General features: G+C 45.6%; 1 protein-coding gene across 1 annotated transcript in view; it reads left to right on the top strand.

The window, feature by feature from the left end:
* ITIH2 (inter-alpha-trypsin inhibitor heavy chain 2) overlaps positions 1-13,611 on the top strand; it is a 36,695-nt gene extending 23,084 nt beyond the window's left edge. The window contains exons 15-21 of the mRNA XM_019460848.2: positions 1,582-1,751; positions 3,888-4,025; positions 8,567-8,680; positions 9,012-9,210; positions 9,979-10,151; positions 11,511-11,622; positions 13,336-13,611. Of these exons, the coding sequence (XP_019316393.1) occupies positions 1,582-1,751; positions 3,888-4,025; positions 8,567-8,680; positions 9,012-9,210; positions 9,979-10,151; positions 11,511-11,622; positions 13,336-13,483 (1,054 nt within the window). The 3' untranslated portion in view covers positions 13,484-13,611. The remainder of the gene's footprint in view (positions 1-1,581; positions 1,752-3,887; positions 4,026-8,566; positions 8,681-9,011; positions 9,211-9,978; positions 10,152-11,510; positions 11,623-13,335) is intronic.
* Positions 13,612-18,455: the final 4,844 nt, after the last annotated feature.

The following is an 18,455-nucleotide window of genomic DNA, read 5'->3' as shown; positions in this document are numbered from 1 at the left end:
TTCCTGTGATGAAATTTCATATTATGGCACAATCTGTATTCGTCCATTTCTGGCTTCTTTTGTCCAACATGATATCTGTGAGATCCATCCGGGTTGCTGGGAGTATCGGTAGCTCATTTGCATTCGCTTTTGAAAACCGTTTGTTGCCCAAAGAGAAATTTACGGGGCTCCTGGCTGGCTCGGTCAGAAGAGCATGCGACTCTCGATCTCAGGGTTGTGAGTTCGAGCCCCACGTTGGGTATAGAGATTACAGAAGTAAATGAAGCTTAAAAAAATTATAAAAAGAAACAAAGAGAAATTTATGAGTATCGTATCACATAAGGATGGGGGATGTAATGTTTATGCATTTCATCTCTGCTTCTTAGCTGACCTGCACTTAAACTCTGCAATATAAAAACTACACTTCTTTTATTTTTAATTTTTTTAATGCTTATTTATTTTTGAGAGAGAGAGAGGTGGGGAGAGACACAGAGTCCGAGCAGGGGAGGAGCAGAGAGAGAGGAGACACAGAATCCGAAGCAGGCTCCAGGCTCTGAGCTGTCAGCACAGAGCCTGACATGGGGCTCGAACTCATGAACTGTGAGATCATGACCTGAGCCGAAGTCATATGCTTACCCGACTGAGCCACCCAGGTGCCCATAAAAATGACACTTTTCAGTAATGTTTAGTTCTTTGACCACATGCATCAGAAAGACATGCAGGTGCTGAGTAGGAGAATTATGATTCCTGACACCAATTCCACATATTAGATCAGATTCCCAGGAAGCTGGAACACAGTCATCTGAATTAGGTTGGGAAGAAATGAAACACAGTTGTATGACTGTATTCGCAGAGAAAATCTGTGATGTCCATAGGATTACAAAACAGACATGGGGTTTGAAGTGAGCAAGAAACATCCCTGCCCCTTCCCAGAAGCATCCTGGGTGCATTCACAGCAAAACTACAGATACGCAGCAAATTGCTGAAGTGAAATATTGATTTAAAAAACAAAAAACAATAAAAAACAATCCCTGTTAGACAGATCAGCAGTTTGCCAGGGATTGGGGGGGCAGGAAGGATGACCAGACAGAACGCAGGAGATTCTTAGGGCAGTGAAAGTGTTCTGTACGATACTGCATTGGTGAATACATGTCGTTATACGTGCGTCCAAGCCAATAGAATGTCCACCACCAAGAATGCACCGTAATGTAAACCGTGGACTTTGGGCGATGACGATGTGACCATGTCGGTTCATCAGTTGTAACAAATACGCCGCTCTGGTGGGGGATGTTGATAGTGGGGGACGCTGTGGTCTGCGGGCACAGGGAGAGTATGGGAAGTCTCTTTACTTCGCCTTGATTTTGTTGTGAACCCCAAACTGCTCTGAAAAATAAAGTCTACTAAGAAAAAAGCAAGTCCTTAGGACGGCATGGCTAAATACGATACTAGCTTCATGGAGCCAGTTAGTCCTATTTGACCTCGTGGTCCGAGGGTCCTGGTCGAGCCCAGAAGTGGGGGAGGGTCAGGGCGGGCAGGGGGTGGGGGGGGTGGAATCTTAACTCAGCCTTCATGTTCTCAAATGGGGCTATTTCCTAAATACAGAAGCCTGGCTCCCACAGCCGCTGCCAAAAGGAAAATCACAAAAACAATCCTGCAGATGTCTCTGGAACATCACATGGTGACCCCGCTCACCGCCATGGTGATTGAGAACGAGGCAGGGGATGAGCGTATGCTGGCGGACTCCCCCCCGCAAGATCATTCCTGCTGCTCAGGTCGGTGTTGCCCTCGGTGGGGGTGGACAAACGGGACGGGCCGGCTTCCTCACCCCAAATCGGGCTTCTCCGGCCTCTGCCCATCTCCCCCTGCGGCCCACCTCTGGCTCCCAGGCCTGTGTCGCCGTGTGTCCGAGCTCTTCTGTCCGTTTCCTTGGGGATAGCTTATCGCTTTGGCCCTCGAATATTTTTGTTCCCTTAGCTCCCAGAGGAACGTTGAAGACCCCCGTGCCCCTGCACGCACGGTTTAAATGAACACGGCGCCGTTTTCCGCCGTGCTTAAATGGTTGCAGTGAGTTTAATTTGGGGCACACTGTAAATATCGGACTTGTCAAATAAAACTGTTGCATCACAGTTGTAGGTATTTCCAGTGAATTGCAGTAACTAACTTGGTGCTCTCCATCATCCATTAAAAACATACATGAACGGGGCGCCTGGGTGGCTCAGTCGGTTAAGCATCCGACTCGTGATTTCGGCCCAGGTCATGATCTCATGGTTCAGGAGTTCGAGCCCTGCGTCGGTCTCCGTGCTGACAGCAAGGAGCCTGCTTGGGCCTCTCTCTCTCTCTCTCTCTCTCTCTCTCTCTCACACACACACACACACACACACACACACACACACAAATCAATCAATAAATAATACATGAACAAATTCTATTTTAATTATTGGGAAGTCCACATTGTTCTTTTTTTCTAGTTGAACTTGTATTTCCATTCTACGTTCCTGGTAGAATTACGTCTCAGTGTAACATATTGTTATGCCAGAAAGTTTTTACTGATCCTTCTGCTCTGCTGCGAGAAAAAGTGTTTACAGATTTACATTTTTTTCAATTGCTTGTGAAACTATAAGATTCTGAGTGTTCACAGTTTTCTTCTAGATTGAGCTTTATGACAGCTACTACAAGTAGAAAACTGGTCAAAACAATATGTCTATATTATGAAGTTTGATATCCATTAGTCAAATTTTATTAGAAATCATCTCCTCATGAGGAAAAAAAAATGTGGCTGTTTTTTCAAGTATCTATGGATAAACACTATAAATAGATTGAAAGAGATCAGATTCAGAGTCAGTTCAACTTTAAAAAAATTTTTTAGGAGTGCCTGGCTAGCTGAGTCGGTGGAGCATGGGATTCTTGGTTTTTGGGGTTGTGAGGTTGAGCCCCATGTGGAGTGTAGAGATTACTTAAAAATGAAATCTTTAAAAAGCATTTGTATAGGCCTAAGTCCTGATAAGTCTTATGGACATAGGTAAGTAGATAGGAATGGAATGAACTTGGTCACAGCGATTGTCACACCAGCTTTATCACAGTGGTCCAGAGTTCAAGGAACGCTTACTTCTTTTTTTTTTTTAAGTTTATGTATTTAATTTGAAAGAGAGAGAGAGCAAGAGTTGGGGAGGGGCAGAGAGAGAGAATCCCAAGTGGCCTCCGTGCTATCCGCGCAGAGCCCGACGTGGGGCTAGAACTCACGAACTGTGAGATCGTGACCTGAGCCGAAATCGGGAGTCAGACGCTTAACTGACTGAGCCACCCAGCCGTCCTGGAACTCTTACTTCTGACAACCCCGTTACAAGAGCCTGGGGCCCCACAGCTAAATTTATCTAGGGGGAAGCTCGCCCTAGACACATGGGCATTTGTAAGTGATTCTGTATCACCTAGATAAAATGCTTAGGCGGACTGCCATTTGTCTCTCAAAGACAGGAGGACTGCCTGTATATCAGAGAGCAAAATGAATTTTTGGTAACCAGTAGGGGAAACTAGTTGGTGGAGAAACCGAATTGTTTAGACTGCTGTTTGGTGAGGAGACAGATCCAGGCCGAGGTCGACTGTCACCCTGAACTTCGCCAGGGGCTGGCCCGGACGTCATCCCCCTGACCTATGCTGAAGACGCGGGGCCCTTCTCCAGACTCTATGGGACAGTTCCCACAGCCCCAGGTTCTGCAGAGAACCCTATAGCAGGCCCACACGGCATAAAGACAGGAGGAGCTGGAAACGAGAAAATTCTGGGATCAAATTAACGGGAGAAAAGCTTAGCCGAGAATCTCTGGGGTCTACATAAAACAGATTCTTGAAGCCGTAAGGAATCTCTATGGAAAAGTAAGCCCGAGAAACTAATGCATCCGGGTTGTTCTACGCAGGTGCCTTGTATTACGGCAGCAAAGTCGCTCCGAGTTCAGTCCCATCTTGGGTCAACCCTTCCCCAACGCCAGTGATCCCGATGCCTGTGCTGGGGGCTCAGGTCCTCGAGGCAACTCCTCCTCCACATGTGATGAGAGGTAAGAGACGGTCAACCCCGCTTCCACGTCCTGGCTCCCGGTGGGATCCCAGTCCCGTGGAGCTTCCTTAACACAGCCAGGCTGTCGGCTACATGTGAAACCGTCGTCAAGGGCTAGCCAGAAAACAAATGTTATTATTAAATATTAGAAGCTATACATTTTACGATAAAAAATACTTTAATGGGGGCACCTGGATGGCTCAGTCGGTTAAGCGTCCAACTTTGGCTCAGGTCACGATCTCGCGGTTCACGAGTTCGAGCCCTGCGTGGGGCTCGGAGCCTGGAGCCTGCCTCGGATTCTGGGTCTCCCTCTCTCTCTCTGCTCCTAACCCTCACCCTAACCTAGCTTGCACTCTGTCTCTCTCTCTCTCTCTCAAAAATAAGTGAGCATTTTTTTTTAAAACTTAAAAAAAAAAAAAACCACTTTAATGTTGTTTCCTGCACAGCCACATGCTATTTTGTGGGGTTATCTGTTTGTTTGTTTTCAATAGTGCATTTGAAAAATCCTCGTTTAGCTCAGTCCTAAAAACCCTTTCCACAAATGATTTCCCTGGGAGGTACGGGTGACAGGTGGGATCATCCAAGGGAAGACTGCTTCCTTGTGCGACAGTTCTGGCAGCTGCTTCCTTGTACAGATTGCTGTCTCTCCTCATCGTCAACCTGCCCAGTATCCTTTCCCAACCAGTGAGAGAGAGGCAGGAGCTTCTGGGGGCCAGGGGAGGAGAGTGTCTCCTCTCCCCTTCCTGGTCCGGTATGGCCACCTTTCCTGGAGCGAGATGACAGCCGTCTAGCGATTAGCGGGCCCCGCGTCGAAAGCCTGTGTGAGCTCTTTCCTTTCTTTCTTATTAGAAAGGAGCACATTTCACCATTCAGGGGGAGTGAGCGCATCCCTCTCCCTGTTGGAAGTATGAGCTTGATTCGGGTTGTTTGAAATTTCAGCAACTCCTGATGTTTCCAGAAGCGTGCAGCTTTTCGGGACTGCCGGGCACGCAGACTTTTCCAGCAAGAACATTTCTGACCATCAGAACCGATTTCTCCAGACTGTATACCCGCCATCCACCAAGCACTGCATTATATAACAGAGAAAACGTAGTGAGGACTTCAAATCGACTTAAAATTTTTTTTAAATGTTTATTCATTTAAAAAAAAATTTTTTTTAACGTTTATTTATTTTTGACAGGGAGAGAGACAGAGCTTGAGCAGGGATGGGGCAGGGAGAGAGGGAGACACAGAATCGGAAGCAGGGTCCAGGCTCTGAGCTGTTAGCACAGAGCCCCACGCAGGGCTCGAACCCACGAGCCGGGAGATCATGACCTGAGCCGAAGTCGGACGCTTAACCGACTGAGCCACCCAGGCGCCTCTCAAATCAATTTTTAAAGCGAGCACAGCTCTCCCCTCTGGCTTGTCTCTAAAATTGTTACTTGTGGGCCAGGAGGGATTTGCTTCTTCAGCGTTCCATGGGTGGCAATGCTTCGTAGAGCGGCCCCTCCGCTCTCCCACCTGAGCGCGTCCAGCGACGGAGCTTAATGAAGGACCCCGCATTGGACTTCCAGCCAGTGGTGGCACGCCGTACTCGCGGGCAGGGCATCCACGTGGGGACGGGGCTGGGTGGCTCTCAGAGCGAGGGACAAGGGCACTGACAGGGGCGTGAGCCTCTTCCACTGCTGCTTCGCAAAACAAAGCTTCTGTCGAAACGTGTAGAGGTAAAGCTAACTTAGTTTTCAACGTCCGTTCCAGTTAGCATGCAGGGCTCCCTCTGAGTTCACGGCCTGCCGGATGAGGCAGGAAAGGGGACCGGGTCTGCGGTCAAACTCTGCCCACGGGACCGTGCGCCAGACTCTGAAACCTCTCTGGGTCTCCGTGAGCCCGCCTGTAAAATGGGGATGAGGAAAAAACTACACGGTGGTTACTGTGGACTCGGTCCCTGGTTCCCAGCAGAAGTTCGTAAACCCTAGGTCGTCAGGACTCTGTGAACTCAGTCGTGGGAGTCCTGGGACCAGCCTAAATATGACGCCTCGTGTCTGCCGTCTAGATTCTATCAACTCAGGATGGCGGCTCTGATGCGCGGTCATTACCAGAAGGTCTGATTAGCGGGATTCGTGGGCTTTGGCAAAACCAATCGTTATCTTCAACCAAAGCGATTCCCTTCAGAAGACGTTTCAAAACACCGGATTTGTGTAAAGGAAGAGGCTGTCGTGATAAAATGGTTTTTGCTTAATTGAAGAAAGGGAGTCGAGAGCCTTTGTTCTGTGTTTTAATGATGCCCTCGAGTGCCCCGCTCAGCACCAAATCGATTAACCAAGTATTTATTGATCACGGAGCAGGAGCCTGGTGGGGGGTGCAAAGCCATACAAGACTGTATTCGTGTCCTGGATTGGTTTCTCTTCCATTTCATGTCCCAAGTCACACACTTGAGAACGAACGAGCGTATCCGAGCGCGTGGGAGAACGGGCTTGCCCTTTGGTCCTCGCTCTGCCACTTACTGACTCTGTAATGTGACCTCGGGGCAGCTCGCCTGTCCCCTGCAAGGCCACAGGGAAAATCAGTTGAGTTAATGTTTTGCAAAGGACTTTGCGATCACGTCCAGAAAACAGCAACCCCTCGGTGGATGGGAGGCCGCCGTTCCAGTTTTATTCTGGAAAACACAACCAGTGCAGTTCCTACAGCTCACCCCGTTACCAGATACTGTGGACGCTACCACGCACCCCCGGACTCCCCCTCCCGTGCGGGTCCCATTTCCCATCGGAGTTCGCGAATTTACCATCCCTCGCCCGGCCCGCTGCCACATTAGCTGCCAACTGACTTTCCTTTGTCTGCTTCTCAATACTTAATTTATATACTGTGACGTGTTATATCCCTAAACTCAAATCTTTGCCACATTGACTCTCAAAAGCTTCGAATGGCTCCCCAACTTACAGGTCCATTCTTCCGTGTGGTGCTCCGCCGTCTCTATGACCCCCATTTCTAGTCTTATCTTCTTCTACATTTTCAAGAACCCATCCTTATAGTCACTTGTACACAAATCAACTGTTATACCTCCCGGCTGGGCCTCATTCTGTGCCCTCAGAACAAAATCTGTCTCCTGTGTCTTTTTTCCTTCCCCTCCTCTCCCATCTTCAAGGCTTGGTGCGAACTCCTTCGCAAGGCCCTTGGGGTCCGTCTAGCCAGGTGGGGTTCAACTAGCCAGGCGGGGTTCGTCACCCTTTCATCTTTACCCCCAGACCATTGGCCTTGTGACACTTTCGTGCCTTTTATTTTATTCTCTCTTACCTCAGTGGTTGTGTCTGTCTCCGTGAAAGAAAACCCGTTAAAGAAAAAAATTATTCGTGACCTTTGTTAGAGTGCGCATGGTCAGGAAGACTTTATTCAGGGGCGGGGGGCTGTCGTGATGGGTGCGAGGAGCCCCGCAATGGGGTCTAGTTAGGCGGGAAAGATTGGGCTCAGCTCCAAGTACAGCATGGGAAAGTGGGAGTTTGTAGACAAAAACAGGGTGGGGGCGGCAGGTGGAAAATCACCAAGAGGAAACATCAGGAGTAAAGGGGATTCCGACCAAACCAGCCAAATAGGAATCTTGTGGAAGGCGGCCAGGTGATCAGACATCACCTGGAGGATGGTGGGGGATGAGAAACCTGGTTAGATATCAAGGGTGATCATTATGGAGGACGGGGATTCTAGCTAAACTAAGGTAGTAAGATTCCTGCTAAAAAACGACAATGCAGAGACAGACACGTATGTGAGTCCAAAAGTTGAGGCGTCGTTGAAAGAGTCGGGGGGAGCCTAAGTGGAGTTTGGTCAATGAGAGAATCCTGGCGACTCCTGCATGAAGTTGTGCCTTTCTTGAAGGTATTATAGACAAGACCATGACTTATTTATAGCTACACCAAACACTGCCTAATTCAGTGCTTTGGTCATAGTTTGCTTTTTTTTTTTTCTCACCAAATATTTGTTGAATGATTAAACAAACAAACAAATAAGAAAGATCGGCCAGAATAAGTTGTCCAGTAACAAGGGACTTCTTTCTTGAGGGTAGCATCATGCTTCATTGCTCTTAGAATTGATTAATATCAATCTGTATGCCGACAAATAATACTGTCTCCTTTCTTTTTATGTACTGCATATGGTTACTTAAAACAACACTCACTGTGTATATGTACACATACAGAGTATATATATGTATGGTGTATATGTATGTTACATATATATATACGTATACATGTATATATAGTGTGTATGTGTGTGTGTCTCATGCTTTGTGTGTTTCTTGTTCATTTTTTTTTTTTTAATCTCTGGCCTGATAGCTTCAGAACAAGTATACACCATATTTGTACAATCACTTAAAACTCTGACAGAGGCTCCATGGGGAAGGGACAACGGGTTTGGACCACTGGGCCCCCAGTGCCTAGAACAGAACCCAGCAAATAGTAGAAGCGCCGTAAATAGTTGTTCCTGTTAAATGAAAGCTGGTCAGGAATCAAGTCCTGCTCAAAGTCATCTTCCTTTCTATGATTTTGTTTGATCTCATTTTCTCTGTTTATTTTCCAGTTGAAAACGACCCACACTTCATCATTTACCTACCGAAAAATGAAAAGAATGTTTGTTTCAATATTGACTCAGAACCAGGAAAAATCCTCAACCTTGTTTCTGATCCAGAATTAGGTAAAATAAAAAGATACTACATCCGAACGAAACAATGGGATCATTACCATGCTTCACTGTCGCTACCTGGGATTTCTTTCTTTCTTAACTGGATCAAAGTCCCGTATTTTGTAAACCCTGATAATTAGAAATAAATTATAAATATATGCCTAAGTGAACTACGATTGCCAAAAACCTGAGTGTAAACTGGCAGATCTTACTGTAATATAATTAATTTAAACTACCATAATACATGGTAATAAGGTGAGCATTGCATAGGAAGAAATGTCAAATCCTGAAGCGAAATGGCTCACGGAGGGGGAAAAAAAACCAAACATGTGTTTTTCCATAGGGATTTTGGTCAATGGGCAGCTCACTGGTGCCAAGAAGCCCAAGAATGAAAAACTCAGAACCTATTTTGGAAAACTGGGGTTTTACTTCCAAAGCGAAGACATGAAAATAGAAATCAGCACCGAGACCATCACCCTGAGCCGGGGCTCCCGTACGTCCATCCTGTCCTGGTCTGACACTGCTCGCGTCATTAATCAGAGGCAAGTGTTATCACGTCCGGATTCAGGCCCGCCCTCCACACGACTACGTACATAAATCCAGAGATCCGTGATATAAACTAGAACTTAACATTGTCATTTTAAATATGAAGACGCGCGTTTCAGAAAGGCTTTTGTTACCTACTCCCCCGTTCCTGGCAACAGGGTCCACATCTTTTGGTCACTGTGTGTCTCAGTGCCAGCCTACGGCCAGGCATGTCATAGGTATGCAGTAAATACGTGTTAGAAAAGTGAATGAATCCATCAAAACTCCACGGCCGACTCCGTGTCAGACTGTGCCCAGAAACACAATGATTGTATCTTAGGAGTAATATTTTCCCATTATTATCTGTTAATTGTTTTAATTTTAATTTTAGAGACAGCATGAGCAGGAGGACAGCAGAGAGAGAGAGAGAGAGAGAGAGAGAGAGAGAGAATCTTAAGCAGGCTCCACGCTCAGTGGGGAGTCCAACGCAGGGCTTGATCTCACCCCACTGGGATCATGACCTGAGCCAAAATCAAGAGTCGGATGCTCAACCAACTGAGCCTCCCAGGCACCCCCCTGCTAATTGTTTTTATACAAACATATAAATTGACAGAATTCCAGAGCCGGGAGTGAAAACAACATTCTGTGGCAAAAATGTTGTGAAGGACTTAGACCACTGGTGAGATTGTCCAGGGAGGGGTGGCCAGCTCGTGTCCGGGGTGGGAGGAATGGCGTCCTGAACAGTTGTTCTAGAAATGTTGACTCCATTTTGGCTTTCACACCAGGGTGCTTGTCTCTGTGAAGAAAGAGCAAACTGTGACCATCACCCTGAATAAAGACATGTCCTTCTCTGTTTTACTCCATCGGGTTTGGAAGAAGCATCCGATCAACGTAGACTTTCTGGGGATCTACATTCCCCCCACAAACAAGTTTTCACCTAAAGCACACGGACTAATAGGTATGGTGTCCATCGACCATCAGGCAAAGTGGGGGGCCCCCTCTTGGTCTCGAGCAACTTTGGAGGTTAGAACTCGGACAGTGACAGGTGTGGACTCAAAAGACGGGTTGAAGCCATACTCTGTGCCCAGGGCTTGATTTGTAGAGGTGACTGAGCGAGGACGCAAAGGGGCCAATGCCATCGATGGAAACGTTTACCATCGCTCACGGTCTCCCCCTGGAAACGAGAGGCAGGGCTCGCCTCGCAGGGCCGCAGAGGAAGGCCAAGTTTTCATCAGGGAGCTAACGCGCAGGGCAAGGCCAGAGCCTCTATGGTGTTTCTGTGCAAAGATAAGACAGAGGAGGGGAGTTCTGGGTTGGCTAGCTTGAGTAATGTAGGTGGGCTTTGGGGTCCAGGGTGGTCTCTACTTACCTGGCACCTGGGCCTGGAATGATTCCATCTGGGCTGTGCAGGCCAGCTAGCGGAGGTCTAGCTCTGGGTGGTTAGCTTGCACACGGCAGGCATGCTCCTGTCTGAGTCCTTTGCGGTCTTTCAGAATTGGGTAGGGAGGGGGCGATCTCTCCCAGCCAGTCAGGGTTTTAAGATGTCAAATCATAATATACAGAAAGTAACAAACACGATTAATACAACCCTACGTTGCAGGGTAGGGTGACTGGGTTGTGCTACAGCCAAGACCATTTGCTGGTGCGGGTAATCCCAGACGCGGGATTTCATCATCACTAACTGGGAAAGTTAGAGAAATGTTTTCAATTTTTAAATTCTACATTGAAGATTTTTTTTTTTTGTAACTGAAGAGAGGTGAACTTTTTTTTTTTAATGTCTTTTTATTTTGAGAGAGAGAGAGAGCACGTGTGTGAGTTGGGGAGGGACAGAGACAGAGGGAGAGAGAGAATCGCAAGCAGGCCCGTGTTATCAGCGCAAAGCCTGATGCAGGGCTTGATCTTACAAACCATGAGATCATGACACGAGCTGAAATCAGTTGGCTTAACCGAACTGAGCCACCCAGGCACCCCAACCTTCTAAGGAACAGTTCGGTTGAAGCATGTGACTATGACATCACAAACCTTGTTTCTACGATCTGAGCCGTGCTCACAGGTGTTCACCCGCACCCCTAGCCACAGGGCGTTCCACTCCACTTCTCGTCCAGTGGGTCAGCCTCGTGTGTGGGGTGAGCAGCCTGCTTTGCTCTTGGGAAGGACCCATCCCTCCCATCGCTCTGCCTTTTCCCTCTCGGTATGTCTTTCGGCCCCAGAAATTCTAGAGAGAGACCAAAGTGCAGTTTGGATCCAATGATGATGAGGCTGTTGTTTTTGTTTACCGTGGGTTCCACGTAAATCAGTCTGGACTTTGTGTCACTAGGCCAGTTCATGCATGAGCCAAAGATCCGGATCTTCAATGAGCGACCAGGGAAGGACCCCGAGAAGCCAGAGGCGAGCATGGAAGTGAAGGGACACAGGTTGATTGTCACCAGGTAGGCCTCGGATGCATATAGCAGCGACCCATAGCGCTCCTACCGGGGTTAGAACAGAAATGAGCGAAGCAAGAAAAGCTATTTCAAGCGTTACTTATGTCCAACGAAACAGTTCATCAGGGAGAAACACACATGACATCTGTATAAGGCCACTGCAGGGACGCCAGCCTAACTGCAAATAGACCCAGGTAGATAAGGAGGTGCCATAAAATGCCAAGAGAAATGAAGCCATTGGTCTCATCCTCTGCATTACAAGCCCTATGGTCACCAGTTGGCTTATTGAAAAAGCTGATCAAAGAAGGAAATCATAAAAATGCCTGTGAACCACAGTGCTAGAGAATATATACATTTTTTATTTTTTATTTTTCTTTTCTTTTTTTTTTTTTTTTTTGAGATACAGAGAGAACCTGAGTAGGGGAGAGGGACGGAGGGAGAGAGAAAATCTTAAGCAGACTCCATGCTCCGTGCAGAGCTCAATGCAGGGCTCGATCCCACGACCCTGGGATCATGACCTGAGCCAAAACCAAGAGTCGGACGCTCAACCAACTGAGCCTCCCAGGAGTCCCTGAATGTATAATTTTATGTAAAACTGCAGCCTTCTTCTTGAGTATGAATCTACCAAATGCATTTTTGTGTAGCTTTTCTGACACAAACCATCTCCGCATGCTTTGTTCAAAGTGAGGATTCTATACTTGGAAAGCATCGTGAGTGTTTACATTCTTCTCAATCTTTTAAATTTCTCCCAGTCCTTTACAGCAGTCTCCCCTGTGCCTGTCTGATATCATTTTAAAGCAGGTTTTTTTGTGGATTTTTTTTGGCCTTTTTTTTTATTATTTTTTTTACAAAGCAATCAACGTTGCTTTATAAGAAATGACTTTCTTTGTCCGCAAATGTCCTTGGCTTCCACATCAGTAAGTGATGACACTGCAGTAATAATTAAGCCATACATACCACCACAAAAATAGATTTTTGAAGTAAAACGACGAGCTCTTGGTGAAGTTTGGCTCACTGGAGACCAGTGAGTGACCCGTGGGCGTCGGTGAGCATGTTTGATAAGGAAATGGCGAGCACAGTAATAAGAGTAAAATAAGTTATCTAGGTTGGTAAACACACACCTGCTATACTCTAATGACAAAGGTAACTGTCGGGCCTCCAGTTCATCTGTTGGAAGCACCTCGAAACACATAACTGAGACTGAGTTGACGGGGGCTTCGGGGTGGACGGGGTCGTGCGCTTTCATCCGTATTTTAAAGCTCACCAGTGACAATAGGCCACACAGCTTTTTAAATCATCGGCTTCTTTGTCCTGTAAGTGGGAGCATGGATTTCTCAGAAACAGCTGGCATCGCCCTTAGATAGAACACTCACCCTCACGGTGAAGATTCATTCAGCAGGGGACGTGTGAGGTGAGCCCACAGCGGCTCAGCATTTGGTTCCCACTTTCTTTCCACTGGGACGTTAACTTGCACTCTTTCCCGTGCTGGAAAAGTCTACATATTGGTCAGTCTCCAAAGGGTTATTTGAATTATCTAAGGATGCAGTGCTTATTCTCTGTCCTTCCAACACCAAGCTCGAGAGAATGTTCTGTACAGCTTGGGGAGTGGGGGTATGTGGGCGTGAGCAGATACGGCACCAGGAGGGGCATGATGAACAGCAAAGATTTGCAGATACGCAAGCTGGCCAAGTCTAACCATACTCACCATTTTCCCCGCAGAGGCCTGCAGAAGGACTATCGAACAGATCGAGTGTTTGGAACAGAGGTTTCCTGTTGGTTCGTGCATAACAGCGGGAAAGGTTTCATCGACGGACATTACAAGGATTACTTTGTGCCTCAGCTTTATAGCTTTCTCCAAAGGCCTTAAAGATGTGTGGCTTTGGAAATGATACGTATATACGGCTCTTCCCTGCCCCCTTTCCAGTAACCAGATGTCATGGTGGTTTAGAAAACCTGTTAATACAGCCGAGGAAAATAAATACTTTGCAAAGAAGATTCAGGATTTTGTCGAGTTTTCAGATGTTAAGACGCGTTAATCAGGGTCATGCAAAGGAAAAGCTGCTTTGGCCACTCCCGCTGGCATCCAGACGGAGCCCTCAACTTGGCATTTTCTGTGATGATTTCATTATTCTCGAGGGTCTGGTCTTCAGCCCTGTAGGCTGAGTATATTTTGATGCTATCAGGTACGTGGGATGTTCAATTATGAGAAGGTTATTTGGCGAACGTCGAGTAAGAACAGGGGAAGTTGCCTGATCTTGATTGTTTTGCGGCGGCAAAAGCCCTGTCGCCAGTTGCTGGGATAGGCTTGCCTCGGTCCCTGCGATGGCCCAGTGTGGTTGGCCAACATTTCCTCCACAGTGTTGGCCTCAGAGATCCTTTTTAGTCCGTGCAGACTGTGTAAGTCAGGGTGCTCTAGAGAAACAGAACTATGCATATATATATGGGGGGGGTGATTTATACAATAATTTGTTCACATCATTATAAAGGATGGTACTTTCAAACCTGCAGGATGGGCTGACTGATGGGGCAGGAGATCTGGGGGAAGCCGGTTTTTGTTTGAAGGCCATGAGGCAGGAAAAATCCATGCTGCCGATGAAATCCAAAGGCAGGCAGCTAGAGAATTCCCTCTTACTGGGGGGGGGGCTCATCCTGTTTGTTGTACTCAGGCCTTCAACTGGTTGGATGAGGCCCACTTAGGGAAGCCCACCTGTTTTACTCAGGCTATGACTTAAATGTAAATTTCATCCAAAACCAGCTTCATAGAAACACCCCAAATCGTGTTTGACTAACTCTTTGGGTACCCCATGGCCCGGCCAAGTTGACACCTATAGTAAACCATGACAAGGCCTTAGTTCACTAACCTGTTTCTTTTCTCAAAGCTATCCTCCAGATAAGATATGATACAAATGGGTAGGTGTCTGCTTATTAAATTACGACCTCTCGTAACAGTCCTGCTTCCCTGATGGCATTCTAAGGTCGCCTTGGAGATTTTGTTATTCCCAAATTCTTTGCATATTTAAAATCGCTCAGGATGTTACCTCACACGGCTAACTTCACTTAGTGTTAATGTTACTATGAATTCTGAGACAATCATAGGTCCAGATTCTCTGGAAGTCACCCCTATGTGGCAACACGTTTCACACAGATTCAATGATCTTGAACACAGAGGCTTCCTGAGTATTCCTTATATACCTTTTGTTTGTATTTAAGCAATTCCTGAGAGTAATTTTAAATCTTATATGATTAGACTGCATTTTGAAACAAATTAACTAGCAAGTTATGTCCTCACAAAAGGCTGATGACATTTATAAGGCAGAATCAATACACAACAAATCGGACTTCATAATGTCTGCAGTAATATAGTGGATTTGGGTGATTTGGTGCAAATCCGGTTTGTTGTAAGTCTGTACTTTCCTTTGTTTATAACTTCCCTTTAAAAATCAATTTCTAGAATTAGGATATATTTTCAAATGTCAAAGTGGTAAAATTGCACTTAAAACCTGTTTAAACGTCCATTAAAAAAAATTTTTTTAATGTTTCATTTTTGAGAGAGAGAGAGAGAGAGACAGAGACAGAGAACAAGCAGGGGATAGGCAGAGAGAGAGAGGGAGACACAGAATCTGGAGCAGGCTTCAGGTTCCCAGCTGTCAGCACAGAGCCCGACACGGGGCTCGAACCCACGAACCGCAAGATCATGACCTGAGCTGAAGTCGGACGCTTAACCGACAGAGCCACCCAGGCACCCCTACAGGTCCATTTTTATGAAGCTTTCTCTCCATAATTTGGTAAAAGTTATTTTTACTTTAGAAAGTACACAAAACTGCCTCTTTTTACACACTCAACCTGTATTTACAAAATCAAGTTTTTGTCTTTTGGTCTAATTGTAAAATAGTAAGGAAATGTGATATTTCTAGAATCCATAGGTAACCTCAGTGCTGAAGAGGTAAATGGCACTGCCTTTTAGTTTTATCTGTGGCACCTATGGTACATTAAAAGTCTACTCCATGTTTTCCGTTTTCTACTTCAAAAATACTGATCTTAAAATGCTAATATGTAACACAAACTTCAAAAGTAGGTTCTTACACTTAACTCTGCTACTTGGCAAGAATTTAGACTTTAAAACTACTATCTTTAGATATATTTTTAGTTTGATTCCTAGTATTTTACATGTGCTCTGTAGCTCTAAAAATAACAATGAAGATCTTAGGCTGTATATTTACATGCAGGATGCTGAACAACACAGTTCTGTAAAACTAGATTTAAAGTCAAATCCATGTTATTCAATTATCAAAACTTTTATTAATAGCTGGCGTTTTGAATAAGGCAACTAAAATTGTATTAATGCTGTCCATGCGTCCCCATTGAGACCAGAAATATGCCTTCTCTATAAAATTAATTTTGAGTTACAAATGGATACTCCATTTTGAATTTCAAATGAAGGAACCAAATTACTAGGGATCAGTGGAAAGGAAGAGATTCTTCCACTGTTTACCTCTTGATTAGTTTCTGAAAGTATTGTGCTCTCAGCAATAAAGGAAAACAACCTGACAATTACCTGTATTACGCTTGCTTATTCTTTGGAGCATTCTGCAACCCACTAGGGATTGATCAGAACGTAATTCTGTAGAGAGGAGTAGGCCGTCACCGTAAATCTCAGCTGGGGTGTCGCAGGGCCCCTATCTTCCAATCATCTTCAGGACTCCTGTAGCCTATCTTCAAAGCTTTTCATAAATATCAATCCGAATGGTTTCCCTTAAACCAAGCAAATATATATCTTACTGTCAGGGAAATGGGAGCCCATGCTTCAAGAAAAAAGAAAAGAGTTACCTATTCCAAAGAAATAATAATAATTTAAAAAAGGAAATTAAAGATTGTCTCGATGTGTAGTAAAAATGAAGCACGAATCAGGAGTTATTTTAGTACCTACTGGTGTGAGACCTTATGCAAACCATTCAACATGCTTCAAAGGATCGCTTAATACCATAAAAAGTGGCATTTTTCTCTTCAGCCTTATCCCGATTGAAAGAGAGAAAAGTCGCTCCAAAGACCCAATAAGATCAGAGTAAAAGTTACCTGGCTGCCCGAATACATAAAAATGCTTAAATAATGCTTTTGCGTGCTGAATACATAAAAATGCCGTAAGAATTTAGTGTTACTGTTCTTAACACTTCTTCACACCGGCCAAGTCTACGCTGGTGACTTTCTCTGGAATATCTATGTAAAAGAAAGAAAAATCAAGGATGCTTCCTTTTAATTGTATTAGCGGCTTAATATTTGAGAGCATTTCAGTCAAGCCAATAACCAACTTATCAATCAAGGCTGATTCATATTCTAATCCTGTGGTTCTCCTTTGGCAAAGGAGGCACCGAGGTATATCCTGGTATCAGTTCATGGTCTCTTACCGAGGCCCAGCAAAGTTAAGGTGGATTGTTAAGTAGCTGTCCCAGATGGTCAAGTGTCTCTTTATCGGCCAATCATTTCGTTTGAGTATCAGTTCTCTGACCATTGTCAATTCCTACACAACACACATCTTGGGTCTATACTTGCTTCTCACATTTAAATCTACAGCACATACTGTGACGGCTTACCTACCGGGGAACTCGGTAAATGTTTGTTCAGTGAATTTACTCAAGTATGACAGGAAAAACGGACAGGCAGAAGTAGGCAAGGAAAGGCAGAAAGGAAGGCAGTAGGAGTCAGTGGCATTCCCAATGAAAACTCAGGGAATTTGACTTCCCAAGACACGATTACCAATAATTTGATAGGACCTCAAGCAAAATGATGAAAAACAGTTATCTAAAAAACGAGAAGACGGGCTCAGTCGGTTAAGTATCTGACTTCGGCACAGGTCACGATCATGCGATCCATGAGTTCAAGTCCCATGTCGGGCTCTGTGCTGACAGCTTGGAGCCTGGAACCTGCTTCAGATCCTGGGTCTCCTTCTCTCTGCCCGCCCCCCCCAACTCTCTCTCTCAAAAGTAAATAAGCATTAAAACAAAATTTTAAGTGAAAATAAAAAATAAAAATAAAAGATGAGAAGACAAGCCATGCTCCAGGAGACAATACTGGCAAAAGACGTACCTGATGAAGGACTATTATCCAAAATACACAAGGAACTCTTGAAACTCAACAATAAGAGAATGAACAACCCCATTAAAAAATGAACGAAAGACTTGAACGGACACCTCACCACAGATACACAGATGGCAAATAGACACACGAAGAGATGCTTGACATCAGGTCGCCAGGGAAATGCCGATTAAAATAACGAGATGCCACTACACACCTATCAGAAGGGCCAAGATTCAAAACACCGACCACCAAATGCCAGTGAGGACGCGAGCGACAGGAACACTCAGTCCTTGCTGGCGGGAATGCAAAATGGCGCAGCCACTTGGCAGATCGTTTGGCAGTCTCTTACAAAACCAAACACACCCTCCCCTTACCATCCAGCAACTGCACTCGTTGGCATCTACTCTGAGCTGAAAACATGTCCACATAAAAAATACGCACGGATGTTGGTAACGGCTTGATTCGTAATTGACCAAATCCAGAAGCAACCAAGATGTCCTTCAGTAGGGGAGTGGATGGATTGTGGCACATCCAGACAGAGACGTATTGCTTGGCGCTGAAAAGAAATGAGCTATCGAGCCATGAGAAGGCATGGAGAGGCCTTAAGAGCATGTGACTAAGTGAAGGAAGCCAATCTGGAAAGCTTACATACCATACGATTCCAACTGTATGACATTATGGAGAAGGCAAAGATACGGAGCCAGAAAAAGAAAAAAAAAAAGTCAGCGGTTGCCAAGGGGTTGAGCTGTGGGGGGGAGAGGGACGAA

The sequence above is a fragment of the Panthera pardus genome, unplaced genomic scaffold (assembly GCF_024362965.1).
Source record: "Panthera pardus isolate Hobbes unplaced genomic scaffold, ASM2436296v1 HiC_scaffold_6, whole genome shotgun sequence".
NCBI lineage: Eukaryota > Metazoa > Chordata > Mammalia > Carnivora > Felidae > Panthera > Panthera pardus.
Note: the sequence above shows the minus strand (reverse complement) of the source record. Positions and strands in the feature narration are given on the sequence as shown.